Raw genomic sequence first — 17,723 nt, 5'->3', positions numbered from 1 at the left:
TCGGCGTTGGTTCGACCCCCATGTTGTCGCTATCGGCGTTGGTTCGACCCCCATGTTGTCGCTATCGGCGTTGGTTCGACCCCCATGTTGTCGCTATCGGCGTTGGTTCGACCCCCATGTTGTCGCTATCGGCGTTGGTTCGACCCCCATGTTGTCGCTATCGGCGTTGGTTCGACCCCCATGTTGTCGCTATCGGCGTTGGTTCGACCCCCATGTTGTCGCTATCGGCGTTGGTTCGACCCCCATGTTGTCGCTATCGGCGTGGGTTCGACCCCCATGTTGTCGCTATCGGCGTTGGTTCGACCCCCATGTTGTCGCTATCGGCGTTGGTTCGACCCCCATGTTGTCACTATCGGCATTGGTTCGACCCCCATGTTGTCGCTATCGGCGTTGGTTCGACCCCCATGTTGTCGCTATCGGCGTTGGTTCGACCCCCATGTTGTCGCTATCGGCGTTGGTTCGACCCCCATGTTGTCGCTATCGGCGTTGGTTCGACCCCCATGTTGTCGCTATCGGCGTTGGTTCGATCCCCATGTTGTCGCTATCGGCGTTGGTTTGACCCCCATGTTGGGCGAGGGATTTATTTCCCAGAGTCAACTTTGTGCAGGCTCTCCTCAGTGTCCGAACACCCCATGACAAAGATCCCAAAGTCAACTTTGTGCAGGCTCTCCTCAGTGTCCGAACACCCCATGACAAAGATCTCAGAGTCAACTTTGTGCAGGCTCTCCTCAGTGTCCGAACACCCCATGACAAAGATCCCAGAGTCAACTTTGTGCAGGCTCTCCTCAGTGTCCGAACACCCCATGACAAAGATCCCAAAGTCACAGCAAAAAAACTCAGGCCTTGGAAAACACGAATACACTCATGCAGAAAAAGATTTTAAAAATGGGTAGCGCGATTCTGTCGCTGCACACTATCCCCAGGGACAGCAACTCCAATGTCCTTGAGAGATTTCACAAGGACAATTAGCTATACCAAGTACAGTGGAACCTCCCTCTTAACACTGTCTACCCCACCTATGTTGACCAAGGTTTTTTCTAGCCGAGACCAGCTGTGCTGCAGCAGGTCACTCAGAATTGTAGCAACTGTGTAGGAACTGTGTATTAACACGCTGGAATGCAGGCGTTAGATGGACTTTACAGGAAGCGACTGAAGCTAACAGTCTGAGCGGATATATCCGTACCTGGTCAGATAGAGCCATATGACTATGAGTGGGTACGGAATATCTGTACCTGGTTAGATGGAGCCATATGAGTGGGTACGGAATATCTGTACCAGGGAGACAAACAGTTATAAGACCCCCCCCCCACCCCAATCTGCGAAAATCAGGTTTTGAAAAAAAGGGTCATAAATGGCGGTACATTTACACAGGTGCTGGACAGAAAGTGTGAGGAAACAAGGTCTTAAAAGGGGGGTTCCACTGTATGAAAAAGAGAGCCCCCCCACTCACCCAGGCCATAGACGAGGACGAGGGAGGTGGACTCGAGCCCGGCAGGGGCGGTGTGGATGCCTCGCACGTTGAACATGCTGAGGTTGTAGTTGATGAAGTTCTCCGTGCTGACCGGCAGCTCTGGGATGTATGGGATGGTCCCCTCCTCCCTGTCAGTCACAACAACTCTTACACTCTGTACATGTCAGTCACAACAACTCTTACACTCTGTACATGTCAGTCACAACAACTCTTACACTCTGTACATGTCAGTCACAACAACTCTTACACTCTGTACATGTCAGACACAACAACTCTTACACTCTGTACATGTCAGTCACAACAACTCTTACACTCTGTACATGTCAGACACAACAACTCTTACACTCTGTACATGTCAGACACAACAACTCTTACACTCTGTACATGTCAGTCACAACAACTCTTACACTCTGTACATGTCAGACACAACAACTCTTACACTCTGTACATGTCAGTCACAACAACTCTTACACTCTGTACATGTCAGTCACAACAACTCTTACACTCTGTACATGTCAGACACAACAACTCTTACACTCTGTACATGTCAGTCACAACAACTCTTACACTCTGTACATGTCAGACACAACAACTCTTACACTCTGTACATGTCAGTCACAACAACTCTTACACTCTGTACATGTCAGTCACAACAACTCTTACACTCTGTACATGTCAGACACAACAACTCTTACACTCTGTACATGTCAGTCACAACAACTCTTACACTCTGTACATGTCAGTCACAACAACTCTTACACTCTGTACATGTCAGTCACAACAACTCTTACACTCTGTACATGTCAGTCACAACAACTCTTACACTCTGTACATGTCAGTCACAACAACTCTTACACTCTGTACATGTCAGTCACAACAACTCTTACACTCTGTACATGTCAGTCACAACAACTCTTACACTCTGTACATGTCAGACACAACAACTCTTACACTCTGTACATGTCAGACACAACAACTCTTACACTCTGTACATGTCAGACACAACAACTCTTACACTCTGTACATGTCAGTCACAACAACTCTTACACTCTGTACATGTCAGTCACAACAACTCTTACACTCTGTACATGTCAGACACAACAACTCTTACACTCTGTACATGTCAGTCACAACAACTCTTACACTCTGTACATGTCAGTCACAACAACTCTTACACTCTGTACATGTCAGTCACAACAACTCTTACACTCTGTACATGTCAGTCACAACAACTCTTACACTCTGTACATGTCAGACACAACAACTCTTACACTCTGTACATGTCAGACACAACAACTCTTACACTCTGTACATGTCAGACACAACAACTCTTACACTCTGTACATGTCAGTCACAACAACTCTTACACTCTGTACATGTCAGACACAACAACTCTTACACTCTGTACATGTCAGACACAACAACTCTTACACTCTGTACATGTCAGACACAACAACTCTTACACTCTGTACATGTCAGACACAACAACTCTTACACTCTGTACATGTCAGTCACAACAACTCTTACACTCTGTACATGTCAGTCACAACAACTCTTACACTCTGTACATGTCAGACACAACAACTCTTACACTCTGTACATGTCAGTCACAACAACTCTTACACTCTGTACATGTCAGTCACAACAACTCTTACACTCTGTACATGTCAGTCACAACAACTCTTACACTCTGTACATGTCAGTCACAACAACTCTTACACTCTGTACATGTCAGACACAACAACTCTTACACTCTGTACATGTCAGACACAACAACTCTTACACTCTGTACATGTCAGACACAACAACTCTTACACTCTGTACATGTCAGTCACAACAACTCTTACACTCTGTACATGTCAGACACAACAACTCTTACACTCTGTACATGTCAGACACAACAACTCTTACACTCTGTACATGTCAGTCACAACAACTCTTACACTCTGTACATGTCAGTCACAACAACTCTTACACTCTGTACATGTCAGACACAACAACTCTTACACTCTGTACATGTCAGACACAACAACTCTTACACTCTGTACATGTCAGTCACAACAACTCTTACACTCTGTACATGTCAGTCACAACAACTCTTACACTCTGTACATGTCAGACACAACAACTCTTACACTCTGTACATGTCAGACACAACAACCCTTACACTCTGTACATGTCAGTCACAACAACTCTTACACTCTGTACATGTCAGTCACAACAACTCTTACACTCTGTACATGTCAGTCACAACAACTCTTACACTCTGTGCATGTCAGACACAACAACCCTTACACTCTGTACATGTCAGTCACAACAACTCTTACACTCTGTACATGTCAGACACAAAAACTCTTACACTCTGTACATGTCAGTCACAACAACTCTTACACTCTGTACATGTCAGTCACAACAACTCTTACACTCTGTACATGTCAGTCACAACAACTCTTACACTCTGTACATGTCAGACACAACAACTCTTTCACTCTGTACATGTCAGACACAACAACTCTTACACTCTGTACATGTCAGTCACAACAACTCTTACACTCTGTACATGTCAGACACAACAACTCTTACACTCTGTACATGTCAGTCACAACTCTTACACTCTGTACATGTCAGTCACAACAACTCTTACACTCTGTACATGTCAGACACAACAACCCTTACACTCTGTACATGTCAGTCACAACAACTCTTACACTCTGTACATGTCAGTCACAACAACTCTTACACTCTGTACATGTCAGTCACAACAACTCTTACACTCTGTACATGTCAGTCACAACAACTCTTACACTCTGTACATGTCAGTCACAACAACTCTTACACTCTGTACATGTCAGACACAACAACTCTTACACTCTGTACATGTCAGACACAACAACTCTTACACTCTGTACATGTCAGTCACAACAACTCTTACACTCTGTACATGTCAGTCACAACAACTCTTACACTCTGTACATGTCAGTCACAACAACTCTTACACTCTGTACATGTCAGACACAACAACTCTTACACTCTGTACATGTCAGACACAACAACTCTTACACTCTGTACATGTCAGACACAACAACTCTTTCACTCTGTACATGTCAGACACAACAACTCTTACACTCTGTACATGTCAGACACAACAACTCTTACACTTATCCCTGTCAGTCACAACAACTCTTACACTCTGTACATGTCAGACACAACAACTCTTACACTCTGTACATGTCAGACACAACAACTCTTACACTCTGTACATGTCAGTCACAACAACTCTTACACTTATCCCTGTCAGACACAACAACTCTTACACTCTGTACACGTACATTTCACATTTACTGGCAGAAAAGATGAATTGAGAAAATAGCAAGACTGTCTGGTGTGTATGGGCTGTGAAAGAGTGAACACGCTGGCTTTTAGTGAGGCAAACAATCCACATGTACTCCCCTTTTGACATTACAGGTTAGTCACTAGCGTCTATTCACTCTTTCACTAAACACAAGGGTATTCACTCTTTCACAAGATTTGCTGATGTATAATGTGGTGAGATGGGTGCGAGAAAGTTGCCCAGATCGGAGTGATGCGTGGGGCGACTTTAAGTCCTGCACTCGGTGCAGCACATGTAACATCCTCAACTGCCATCAGCAGTTGCACACTAAATAAAGCAGCTCAGTTTGTGGAGTGTGAAACTTGAAGTGTTACAGGCAATGTAGACACTTGATGTTTTGGTGTGAAGTGTTACAGGTGTCTGAAAACTTGAAGTTTAGGTGTAAAGTGTTACAGGGGCGGGGATATAGCTCAGTTGGTAGCGCGCTGGATTTGTATTCAGTTGGCCGCTGTCAGCGTGAGTTCAAACCCACGTTCGGCGGAAATTTATTTCTCAGAGTCAACTTTGTGTGCAGACTCTCTTCGGTGTCCGAACACCCCCCGTGTACACTACATTGGGGTGTGCACGTTAAAGATCCCACGATTGACAAAAGGGTCTTTCCTGGCAAAATTGCTTAGGCACAGTTAATAATTGTCTACCTATACCCATGTGACAGGGAATAATAGGCCGTGAAAGGTAAATATGCGCCGAAATGGCTGCAATCTACTGGCCGTATAAAATTTCATCTCAAACGGCATCATTGCAGAGCGCCTAGAACTGTACCCACGGAATATGCGCGATATAAGCCTCCTATTGATTGATTGATTGATGACAGGCATGTGAAAACTTGAAGTTTTGGTGTAAAGTGTTACAGGCATGTGGAAACTTGAAGTTTTGGTGTAAAGTGTTACAGGTGTCTGAAAATTTGAAGTTTAGGTGTGCAGTGTTGCAGGTGTGTGAAAACTTTAAGTTTAGGTGTGTAGTGTTACAGGTGTCTGAAAACTTGAAGTTTAGGTGTGCAGTGTTGCAGGTGTCTGAAAACTTGAAGTTTAGGTGTGCAGTGTTGCAGGTGTGTGAAAACTTGAAGTTTAGGTGTGCAGGGTTACAGGTGTCTGAAAACTTGAAGTTTAGGTGTGCAGGGTTACAGGTGTTACAGGTGTGTGCGGGTACTCACATGGTCTCCTGGCTGGGGATGGAGGGGCGACGAGGATCCAGCAAAGCCTTGGGCAGAGACAGCACTCCCCCCACCTTCAGCACCACTGCAACCACAACCAACTGTCAGCATTTCTGGGAAAACGTTTGTTTCATCGCAGAGAAATAGACTTTTTCAAATGTATGATTCTCATGCAATATGCTCTCTTTCAAACCAGTTCCTGCAGTTTAATATTCATAATTCTTTACTGTACGAGCTCATACTCACATAAATTGCATAAGCAGCTGTTGAAATTACACATAAAGAGACCAAGAGACAGGAAGGCAGACAGACAGAACTCAGACCTGCACAAGCAGTCCATAACATCCAGACATACAGCATGCATGCATGCATGTGCACACACACACACACACACACACACACACACACACACACACACACACATGCACCAGACTCATTGATGAGGTTTTTACTGGTGATGCCTTTCTCTATGATAGTGGCTGCCATTAGAAAGACAGACAGAGAGACAGACAGACCAACAGAGAGACAGACAGTCAGTACTCACTGATGAGGTTTTTACTGGTGATGCCTGCTCTGTGATAGTGGCTGCCATTAGAGAGACAGACAGACAGAGACAGACAGACCAACAGACAGACAGACAGACAGAGACAGACAGACAGAGACAGACAGAGAGAGACAGACAGACCAACAGAGAGACAGACAGAGACAGACAGACCAACAGAGAGACAAACAGAGACAGACAGTACTCACTGATGAGGTTTTTACTGGTGATGCCTTTCTCAGTGATGGTGGGGAACATGCGGGCGATGGGGACAGGGAAGATGTAGGACTGTCGCAGCACCAGGGGAGAGAATGGAGGGGTCAGGGAGGAGAACGCTGTGGCGTTGCTCTGCTCCTTGCCCTCGTACAGCTCCAGCACCGCCACCTCACACCGCCGGTGCTTCTCGCTGTAGAATGAGTACTGGAACACACACAAGTTGTCTAAGTAAGACATGAAAAAAACACTATTGTCTTCAATAGAATTTCTGGCCCGGTACATACCAAACGCGAAAATGTTGACTGTCAGATCATCTCCCCTATGGAACTCCTACCGCTCCCCTCCCGGCCATCAGTAGTCACTCTCCAGTCTTCTTTCAATGATCCATCTCTTTTCTCTTTTTACTACTGTTTATTTTCCTCCTTTCTCTGTAGCAGTCTTCAAGATATTCTTTGCTATGGATTTGGAATAAGTCGCAACCGTAAAAACAGCTGAAGGGCGAATGTAAGGTCGGAAGCACGTCTCAGACAGAAGACAGAAGTTCTTGCATGCATCCGGAGTGTTAATATGGCTTTGAAACTTGATAGTACAACCGAAAGTTTTACATTTGGCTAGAACTTTCACTAGCCAGCCAGGCCAGCTGCCAGATGGTTTCGACCAGCCTGGCAGATTTTTTACAACCCTGGCGATTGGGTGGATGATTTGGCCATCCCTGAATCTAGAAACAGGCCTGAGAATGAGTACAAGTGTTTTGGGCGTACTGTTGGCAAAATTTGGCGTTTTAAGCATTTTTAAGGGCACACGGAGGCTCTTTTCTTACACAATTAGAAAAGGACTTCGTCGTATTTACGACGAAAGGTATATCATTCCCAGGCCTGGCGGGGATGTAGCTCAGTCGGTAGCGCGCTGGATTTGTATCCAGTTGGCCGCTGTCAGCGTGAGTTCACCCCCACGTTCGGCAAGAGATTTATTTCTCAGAGTCAACTTTGTGTGCAGACCCTCCTCTGTGTCCGAACACCCCCGTGTGTACACGCAAGCACAAGACCAAGTGCGCACGAAAAAGATCCTGTAATCCATGTCAGAGTTCGGTGGGTTATAGAAACACAAAAATACCCAGCATGCTTCCTCCGAAAGCGACAAATGGCTGCCTAAATGGCGGGGTAAAAACGGTCATACACGTAAAAGCCGTGGGAGTTTCAGCTCATGAACGAACAAACAAACAATTCCCAGGCCTGAGAAAGGAAATTGCTGAGAGCAGAGAGAGAGGTGCCACTCACCACCACCCAGTTCTCGGAGTGCACCACGGAGACCGGGCCGCGAGTACGCTTGTGGTTCTCATGGAACACGATGTGGCCTGTCACTGCGTCCACCAGGTACACGTTGAAAAACCCTGACGGACCTGCAAAGGAGACAGTGAAAAATGTCGTTACAAATACCAGGTACAGTGGAACCCCCTTTTAAGACCTCCTCAAATCTGAAAAAGTCAGGTCTGAAAAAGTCAGGTCCGAAAAAGTCAGGTCCGAAAAAGTCAGGTCTGAAAAAAGTCAGGTCTGAAAAAGTCAGGTCTGAAAAAAGTAAAGTCTGAAAAAGTCAGGTCTGAAAAAGTCAGGTCTTAAAAAGGAGTAGCACAGTTTTGCCATGTTGTAATCATAAATATGTATTGTTTATAATTATTTACTTACTTACTGACTGACTGCCCGTTATGCCGGTTGGCATGTAGAGCAGCAACAAAGGACCTCCACTCCTGTCTGGCCAGTCTCTGGATGGTACCCTGGTTCCTGTGTTACTTACTGACTGCCCGTTATGCCGGTTGGCATGTAGGGTAGCAACAAAGGACCTCCACTCCTGTCTGTTCTGGGCCAGTCTCTGGATGGTACCGTTTATAATTGTTTAGAACGTGTTAAAAGCATTTTGCTTGTTCTCGATCTGTATGTTTTTTGTGTGTGAAAAGATTGTTTGCAAGCTAAAGTGGATAAAAGCCAGTCCGTGTGGTCCCCACCTTTGCTGACAGTGGAGGCCGAAGCCTCCTCCCCCTCCCCAATCACCACCACCAGGTTGGGGTTCAGGTATTTGTACAGCACACTGCGGTCACCCAACACTCGACCCTGGGAGTGAACGTGCTCTGAAACACCAAAATATCACACACAGATATAGCACAATGATATTACACACAGATATAGCAATGATATCACACACAGATATAGCAATGATATCACACACAGACATAGCAATATCACACACAGACATAGCAATGAACCAGGGATCGCGTTAACGCATGTTTTTTGCGTATTTGACGCGTTTTAAAATCCGCCCACGCATTTTCCCGGCGCTTATGCGTAACGCGTACGCAAAACAACTTCTATTCAAAACGGCATGCTCAGCAGCACAACCCAATACTGAATCAGACTATAGCACACGCGCGCGAGTTTAGAATCTCTAGTCTGTTCTGGATCAAACATAGCACAAGCGCGAGAGTTCAAATCTAAAGTCTGTTTTGGATAAAACAAAATGAGGTGACGTGCTCTCGGCATAAGAGTGTCGCAAGCGACGCAAAGCAACGCCGGTCGGTTTTCTGAAACAGAACATACACCCAAAATGCACTGGGCGTGTGGCGCCAAATCTAGGCAGAGAGACGCTTTCAGTTCAAGCCTGTCTTTGATTCCTTCAAAACGGCATGCAGCGAAAGTTGTCCTCGTTTTTTCGCACATCGTCATGATTTAACTGTGTTATAGTGTGACGCAAAATCGGTTCTGCTTTACGCGTTTTTTGGCCGACATTGCGTAAGCCGTACGCAATTTGAAAAATCCTAGCGCGATCCCTGTGAACTCCACCAGAGATATTGTACAGCACACTGCGGGCACCCAACACTCTGACATACTGTCATATCACATACATCACAAGGTCTGATCAGTCTTCACAAAATGGTGCTGTCTCCATAGCTCCCTGCCATCCATACCAACACTCTGACATACTGTCATATCACATACATCACAAGGTCTGATCAGTCTTCACAAAATGGTGCTGTCTCCATAGCTCCCTGCCATCCATACCAACACTCTGACATACTGTCATATCACATACATCACAAGGTCTGATCAGTATTGTATATACTGTATTGTTTCAGTATTGTTGATTTTGTTTTGCATTCTGCTCTCTTAATCTTAGACAATATGTGATAACCGGCAAGGTGCTGACTTTCTTTTGTGCATTGTTGATGGTGAATGCATGTTAATTTATTTTTAATATACTTTCTTATGTGATAACCAATGTGCTATATTTTCTCAGGACAAAGAACAAATGTTTATCTTGAATGTTTTATGTATGTTATTATTACGGACACAAACGCTCAGCAATGTAATTTCTCTTTTAGAGATTAATAAAGTTATTGTATTGTATTGTATTGTATTGTATTGTCTTCACATAATGGTGCTGTCTCCATAGCTCCCTGCCATCCATACCAACACCCTGACATACTGTCATATCACATACATCACAAGGTCTCATCACTGTCTTCACATAATGGTGCTGTCTCCATAGCTCCCTGCCATCCATACCAACACTCTGACATACTGTCATATCACATACATCACAAGGTCTGATCAGTCTTCACATAATGGTGCTGTCTCCATAGCTCCCTGCCATCCATACCAACACTCTGACATACTGTCATATCACATACATCACAAGGTCTGATCATTGTCTTCACAAAATGGTGCTGTCTCCATAGCTCCCTGCCATCCATACCAACACTCTGACATACTGTCATATCACATACATCACAAGGTCTGATCAGTCTTCACAAAATGGTGCTGTCTCCATAGCTCCCTGCCATCGATACCAACCAGATGTAACCCACATGACAGCCATCTTGTAATAGTCGGCTGTAACCACTTGCCACTTTTCGCAGTAACCAAGGCCTCAAATATTTATTGCTACAGAAAAAGACAAGAGAGAACCAGACCCAATCAAGTCATGATGGAAACATGCTTGTCTCGTTCTCACCGTTCCATCTCTTTACGTACTCTCTCAGTAACCTAGGCCTCAACTATGTTTATTGCTACAGGAAAAGATAAGAGAGAATAGAACCCAATCAAGTCACGATGGAAACATGAGTGCAATGTTCTTACCGTTGGATCTCTTGACATAGACTCCTGTGACCTTCTGCTGGTTGCCCTGAAGGTCGATGTTCCACACGTTCTCTGCCACAAGCTCCTGCACAGGGAAGTGAAAATGGTGAAATCTTGGTCAGCACAAAGAAAACACAGTGGTGGAGAAAAAAAATGAAAATAAAAACTGAAACAGACAGACAGACAGACATTCTCTCTCTCTCTCTCTCTCTCTCTCTTCTCTCTCTCTCTCTCTCTCTCTCTCTCTCCGATTTTAGCAAAGAAGCACATATGTGCAAACACACAAACAAACACACGCGCTCAAATACACACGGGCACACTCACACACACACACACTGTTAACACTCAGGCAAGCGCACAAATCCAAACACACACACACACACACACAAGCCCACCTTGTGAGGAGGTGAACAAAGGTGTTACAGACTGTTTTATTTGTTACAGTGACTGTAGCACTGATCTAACCCTACCTGCCCCCGTGGCCTACACCCCAGTCTTACCTGTCCCTGTGGCCTACACCCCAGTCTTACCTGCCCCCGTGGCCTACACCCCAGTCTTACCTGTCCCCGTGGCCTACACCCCAGTCTTACATGCCCCTGTGGCCTACACCCCAGTCTTACCTGTCCCCGTGGCCTACACCCCAGTCTTACCTGTACCCGTGGCCTACACCCCAGTCTTACCTGTCCCTGTGGCCTACACCCCAGTCTTACCTGCCCCCGTGGCCTACACCCCAGTCTTACCTGCCCCCGTGGCCTACACCCCAGTCTTACCTGTCCCCGTGGCCTACACCCCAGTCTTACCTGCCCCCGTGGCCTACACCCCAGTCTTACCTGTACCCTGGGTGTCAGCCAGTAGCCCTTCATGAGGCCAGTGTCAGGTGTTACAGACTGTATAATGTGTTAGAGTGACTGTGATCCAGTCTTACCTGTCCTCTGGGTGTCAGCCAGTAGCCCTTCATCAGGCCAGTGTCAGGTGTTACAGACTGTATAATGTGTTAGAGTGACTGTGATCCAGTCTTGCCTGTCCCCTGGGTGTCAGCCAGGAGCCCTTCATGAGGCCAGTGTCAGGTGTCACAGACTGTATAATGTGTTAGAGTGACTGTGATCCAATCTTACCTGTCCCCTGGGTGTCAGCCAGTAGCCCTTCATGAGGCCAGACTCGGGGTTGGTGAGATGAACAAACATGTTTCTGCCCTCCCTCTCCACCACTGACTTCATGGACGCAGGGAAAAAATGAACCTGCACACAGTAAGGGTAGTATGAGACTCGGCACAGTTCTCACTATTACTCTTCTGTCCTTCACTGTTATTGTTGTTGTCATCAACACTATCATCCCGTCGCGATATAACCTTCGTGGATGAAAACGACGTTAAACACCAAATAAAGAAAGAAAGAACACTATCATCATTATCATTACAAAAAAAAAGTTCTCCCTTTGTGGTGACTGCATAGTATTGTTCCTTTGCACACCTGTCAACCCTTGCGAAAACCTCAAGTTTCACAATTTGCATTTTTTAAGAATGTTTCATTTCATTTCATTTTCATTACTTTATTGTCCCATCGCTGGGAAATTCGGGTCGCTTCCTCCCAGTGGAAAGCTAGCAGCAACGGAGTCGCGCTACCCAGGTGTCTGCGTGTTTAGGTGTATTCAGCCACCTGCACTTATGGCAGAATGACCAAGGTCTTTTACGTGCCATTGTGATGACACGGGGGTGGGACATGGCTTCCGTCTCTGGGTCTGCACATAAAGTTGACCCGTGTCCGTCCCGGCCCGAATTCGAACCTGGGACCTTCCGATCACAAGTCCAGTGCTCTACCAACTGAGCTACCGGGCTCAGCGTAGTAAATGGTGTTTTAGTATAGCATTGCCTAAAACGTATTCGCACATCCGTATTTATGCTTTTTCGTGCAAGAATATATACATTTTTCAACAAGTTTACTTAGAGCGCACGCAGAAAAAGTTTACTAGAAAAAAGAAAGTTAATGGCCAATAGAGAGTGTCTGCAGTTCCACTTTCAGTGTGGACAATGTTTTATAACATAAATTCTGACCGTTACACGGAGTGAGAATTAGAAATGAGTACAAGGATTTAACAGAAAGAGCAAACCGTTGCATAGCAATTCTAAGTTTGGCGTAACAGTGAAGCAGTTTTGCTGAAAGCGTAACAGCTGGTAGCTCTGCGCTTGTAACATCTTGTCACTTTTAACCTGCCGTACCTACCCCCTCCTATCAACAAGTTGAGCAAATTCACCTCTACACATTGTTACAAAGCTAACTTGAAGGAAAGAGTTGCTTCACGAGACACACCTTGACGTCAGAGTCCACCAGCAGAACGCCCTTCAGGAAGTTTTCATCGGGATGATCGTTCATGAGCTGTGCCTGTAGGACCTTGTATCCAAGGTCAAGGCCGGCAGGGGGCAGGTCTGTCACCATGGCTCCCGTCACAGGGTTGAAGGCAAACACAAGGCCATTGCCCGTTTTCTGAAAACATGGAGAAAGAAAATGTATACATGAACATGAACTTGAAATCTAACCGCAGAATGCAAGCACTACCTTTGGCCCAACCCATGAGCAGCGCACTGCTACACCTCTCACAACTAGAGTGAACCAGATTACATGATCAACATGAAAACCATTAATGGCCAACTGTTGTAGTGCACGAAAGGAGGGGGCATGGGGGGCTAGAGAGTGTCAGTATAACAATGAGAGGGGGTGGGGGTGATGTGTACAATAATGTCAGTATAACAATGAGAGGGGGTGGGGGTGATGTGTACAATAAGGACCAGTTCCTCGCACATACCGTAAGACACACGGACAGAACACAATAAAATATCTAGACACTCACTCTGCAAGCCCTTAGCTCAGCACTCTGGGTGGTGTGTACAGATGGTGAGGAACTGTTCTTCCCACAAAACATTCACATATCTAGACACTCACCCCGCCAACCCCTAACACAGTACAGTGAAAGGTGTGTACAGTACAGTGAAAGGTGTGTACAGTACAGTGAAAGGTGTGTACAGTACAGTGAAAGGTGTGTACAGTACAGTGAAAGGTGTGTACAGTACAGTGAAAGGTATGTACAGTACGGTGAAAGGTGTGTACAGTACAGTGAAAGGTGTGTACAGTACAGTGAAAGGTGTGTACAGTACAGTGAAAGGTGTGTACAGTACAGTGAAAGGTGTGTACAGTACAGTGAAAGGTGTGTACAGTACAGTGAAAGGTGTGTACAGTACAGTGAAAGGTGTGTACAGTACAGTGAAAGGTGTGTACAGTACAGTGAAAGGTGTGCACAGTACAGTGAAAGGTGTGTACAGTACAGTGAAAGGTGTGTACAGTACAGTGAAAGGTGTGTACAGTACAGTGAAAGGTGTGTACAGTACAGTGAAAGGTGTGTACAGTACAGTGAAAGGTGTGTACAGTACAGTGAAAGGTGTGCACAGTACAGTGAAAGGTGTGTACAGTACAGTGAAAGGTGTGTACAGTACAGTGAAAGGTGTGTACAGTACAGAGAAAGGTGTGTACAGTACAGTGAAAGGTGTGCACAGTACAGTGAAAGGTGTGTACAGTACAGTGAAAGGTGTGTACAGTACAGTGAAAGGTGTGTACAGTACAGTGAAAGGTGTGTACAGTACAGTGAAAGGTGTGTACAGTACAGTGAAAGGTGTGTACAGTACAGTGAAAGGTGTGCACAGTACAGTGAAAGGTGTGTACAGTACAGTGAAAGGTGTGTACAGTACAGTGAAAGGTGTGTACAGTACAGTGAAAGGTGTGTACAGTACAGTGAAAGGTGTGTACAGTACAGTGAAAGGTGTGTACAGTACAGTGAAAGGTGTGTACAGTACAGTGAAAGGTGTGTACAGGAACAGTTCTTCCCACAAACCGTCAGACACACAGAAAGAAAACACTGAAACATACAGACACTCACCCTGCTGACCCCGATGACAGCGCACTGAACCATCCAGACACTCACCCTGCTGACCCCGATGACAGCGCACTGAACCATCCAGACACTCACCCTGCTGACCCCGATGACAGCGCACTGAACCATCCAGACACTCACCCTGCTGACCCCGATGACAGCGCACTGAACCATCCAGACACTCACCCTGCTGACCCCGATGACAGCGCACTGAACCATCCAGACACTCACCCTGCTGACCCCGATGACAGCGCACTGAACCATCCAGACACTCACCCTGCTGACCCCGATGACAGCGCATTGAACCATCCAGACACTCACCCTGCTGACCCCGATGACAGCGCACTGAACCATCCAGACACTCACCCTGCTGACCCCGATGACAGCGCACTGAACCATCCAGACACTCACCCTGCTGACCCCGATGACAGCGCACTGAACCATCCAGACACTCACCCTGCTGACCCCGATGACAGCGCACTTAACCATCCAGACACTCACCCTGCTGACCCCGATGACAGCGCACTGAACCATCCAGACACTCACCCTGCTGACCCTGATGACAGCGCACTGAACCATCCAGACACTCACCCTGCTGACCCCGATGACAGCGCACTGAAACATCCAGACACTCACCCTGCTGACCCCGATGACAGCGCACTGAACCATCCAGACACTCACCCTGCTGACCCCGATGACAGCGCACTGCGGGGCGTGAGGAAAGTGAGCCGTGGTTCTCTGCACGAAGAGTAGCAGTTTCTCCTGACCTTGACCTGTGAAGGGAGCAAGGTCGGGGAAGAAGTGCTGCCAGGTGATCTTGCCGTTGTGACTGCGCATCCCGTACACCTGTCACACACACACACACACATGTTATAGTGATAATACCAAAGAACAAGTCGCGTAAGGCGAAAATACAATATTTAGTCAAGTAGCTGTCGAACTCACAGAATGAAACGCAATGCCATTTTACTCGTAGCATCGTCAGGCCACCGCTCATGGCAAAGGCAGTGAAATTGACAAGAAGAGCGGGGTAGTAGTTGCGCTAAGAAGGATAGCACGCTTTTCTGTACCTCTCTTTGTTTTAACTTTCTGAGCGTGTTTTTAATCCAAACATATCATATCTATATGTTTTTGGAATCAGGAACCGACAAGGAATAAGATGAAAGGGTTTTTAAATTGATTTCGACAATTTAATTTTGATAATAATTTTTATATATTTAATTTTCAGAGCTTGTTTTTAATCCGAATATAACATATTTATATGTTTTTGGAATCAGCAAATGATGGAGAATAAGATAAACGTAAATTTGGATCGTTTTATAAATTTTTATTTTTTTTTACAATTTTCCGATTTTTAATGACCAAAGTCATTAATTAATTTTTAAGCCACCAAGCTGAAATGCAATACCGAACCCCGGGCTTCGTCGAAGATTACTTGACCAAAATTTGAACCAATTTGGTTGAAAAATGAGGGCGTGACAGTGCCGCCTCAACTTTCACGAAAAGCCGGATATGACGTCATCAAAGACATTTATCAAAAAAATGAAAAAAACGTTCGGGGATTTCATACCCAGGAACTCTCATGTCAAATTTCATAAAGATCGGTCCAGTAGTTTTGTCTGAATCGCTCTACACACACACACAGACACACAGACACACACACAGACACACGCACATACACCACGACCCTCGTTTCGATTCCCCCTCGATGTTAAAATATTTAGTCAAAACTTGACTAAATATAAAAAAGGCCCTAAGATTACTTCTAAAGTAGAACCATAAGATTCTGTGTTAAAATAATGCTACCGCACAGGAGGACTGTCTCTCACCTTGCCAGCGGCAGTAACGCCCACGATCATCTTATGCAGACTGAAGGCATCATGCACCAACTCCTCCTCGTCGTCGTCATCGTCATCATCATCATCATCATCACCATCATCATCATTATCACCATCATCATCATTATCACCATCATCATCATCATCACTTACATCACTACCATCCTCACCTTGCCAGCGGCAGTGACGGCCACGATCATCTTGTGCAGACTGAAGGCGTCACGCACCAACTCGTCGTCATCGCTATCGTCATCGATGTCAGCGTCGCCGGCGTCATTCTTGCTGACGATGGAGTGGTGGTGGCGGTGGCCCACCAGTCTCTGCACTAGGTGCTCCACAAAGCCGTGTAGTTGTGACACCTGTACCTTGATACGCTTCACCAGCATAGCCAGGATATCGTCTGGAGGATAAGACAAAGATTCAGATTCTGTCAAGGTGAGAGAAAGAGAGAGAGAGAGAGAGAGAGAGAGAGAGAGAGAGAGAGAGAGAGAGAGAGAGAGAGAGAGAGAGAGAGAGCGAGACAGAGAGAGAGCGAGAGCGAGAGCGAGAGCGAGAGAGAGAGAGAGAGAGAGAGAGAGAGAGAGAGAGAGAGAGAGAGAGAGGAAATTTTATTTGTGCGGCCTCCAGCACATTACAAGACTGTCTCAAGTCAAAACTTGCTGACACCAATACAGTCAACACAAAGTATATGATGTGCCCTGTCTCAAGCAAAGACAAAGACAAATGAAGATTATGTTGATTACACTAGCAAAAACCAAGCTGTCCTACCTTTGCTGGAGCCAAACTCATCCTCAAACTTGGCCTCATTCTCGGACACGGGAAGGTCCACCATTTCTACGGACAGGATGTAGGCCAGCGCCTCCTCTCTCCGCCATGGGGCCTTGCCTGCAATGTGCACAGATTAGGTTTTGAACATTAACAACACCTGTGTGATCCAAGACAGAAACAGACACAGGTACAGATACAAATGACAGACTTGCTTTGTGCGCACTGTGCCGAGAATAATGCTTCATCACCACAAGTCCACTGGCTTCGACCGCGCAATCAGACAGAGGCACGGACAGTGAC

At 45.9% G+C, this 17,723-nt stretch overlaps 1 protein-coding gene across 1 annotated transcript in view; it reads right to left on the bottom strand.

Moving 5' to 3' along the window:
• LOC138977937 (ER membrane protein complex subunit 1-like) overlaps positions 1-17,723 on the bottom strand; it is a 38,949-nt gene that overhangs the window by 4,821 nt on the left and 16,405 nt on the right. Inside the window, exons 13-23 of the mRNA XM_070350545.1 lie at positions 17,424-17,540; positions 16,826-17,055; positions 15,499-15,663; positions 13,206-13,379; positions 12,015-12,137; positions 10,900-10,984; positions 8,772-8,894; positions 8,050-8,171; positions 6,766-6,976; positions 6,016-6,100; positions 1,451-1,599 (exon numbers count right to left, since the gene is read on the bottom strand). Of these exons, the coding sequence (XP_070206646.1) occupies positions 1,451-1,599; positions 6,016-6,100; positions 6,766-6,976; positions 8,050-8,171; positions 8,772-8,894; positions 10,900-10,984; positions 12,015-12,137; positions 13,206-13,379; positions 15,499-15,663; positions 16,826-17,055; positions 17,424-17,540 (1,584 nt within the window). The remainder of the gene's footprint in view (positions 1-1,450; positions 1,600-6,015; positions 6,101-6,765; positions 6,977-8,049; positions 8,172-8,771; positions 8,895-10,899; positions 10,985-12,014; positions 12,138-13,205; positions 13,380-15,498; positions 15,664-16,825; positions 17,056-17,423; positions 17,541-17,723) is intronic.

This window comes from Littorina saxatilis, linkage group LG10 (assembly GCF_037325665.1).
Source record: "Littorina saxatilis isolate snail1 linkage group LG10, US_GU_Lsax_2.0, whole genome shotgun sequence".
In the NCBI taxonomy this organism is placed as follows: Eukaryota; Metazoa; Mollusca; class Gastropoda; order Littorinimorpha; family Littorinidae; genus Littorina; species Littorina saxatilis.
This window is presented reverse-complemented; position numbering and strand designations above follow the sequence as displayed.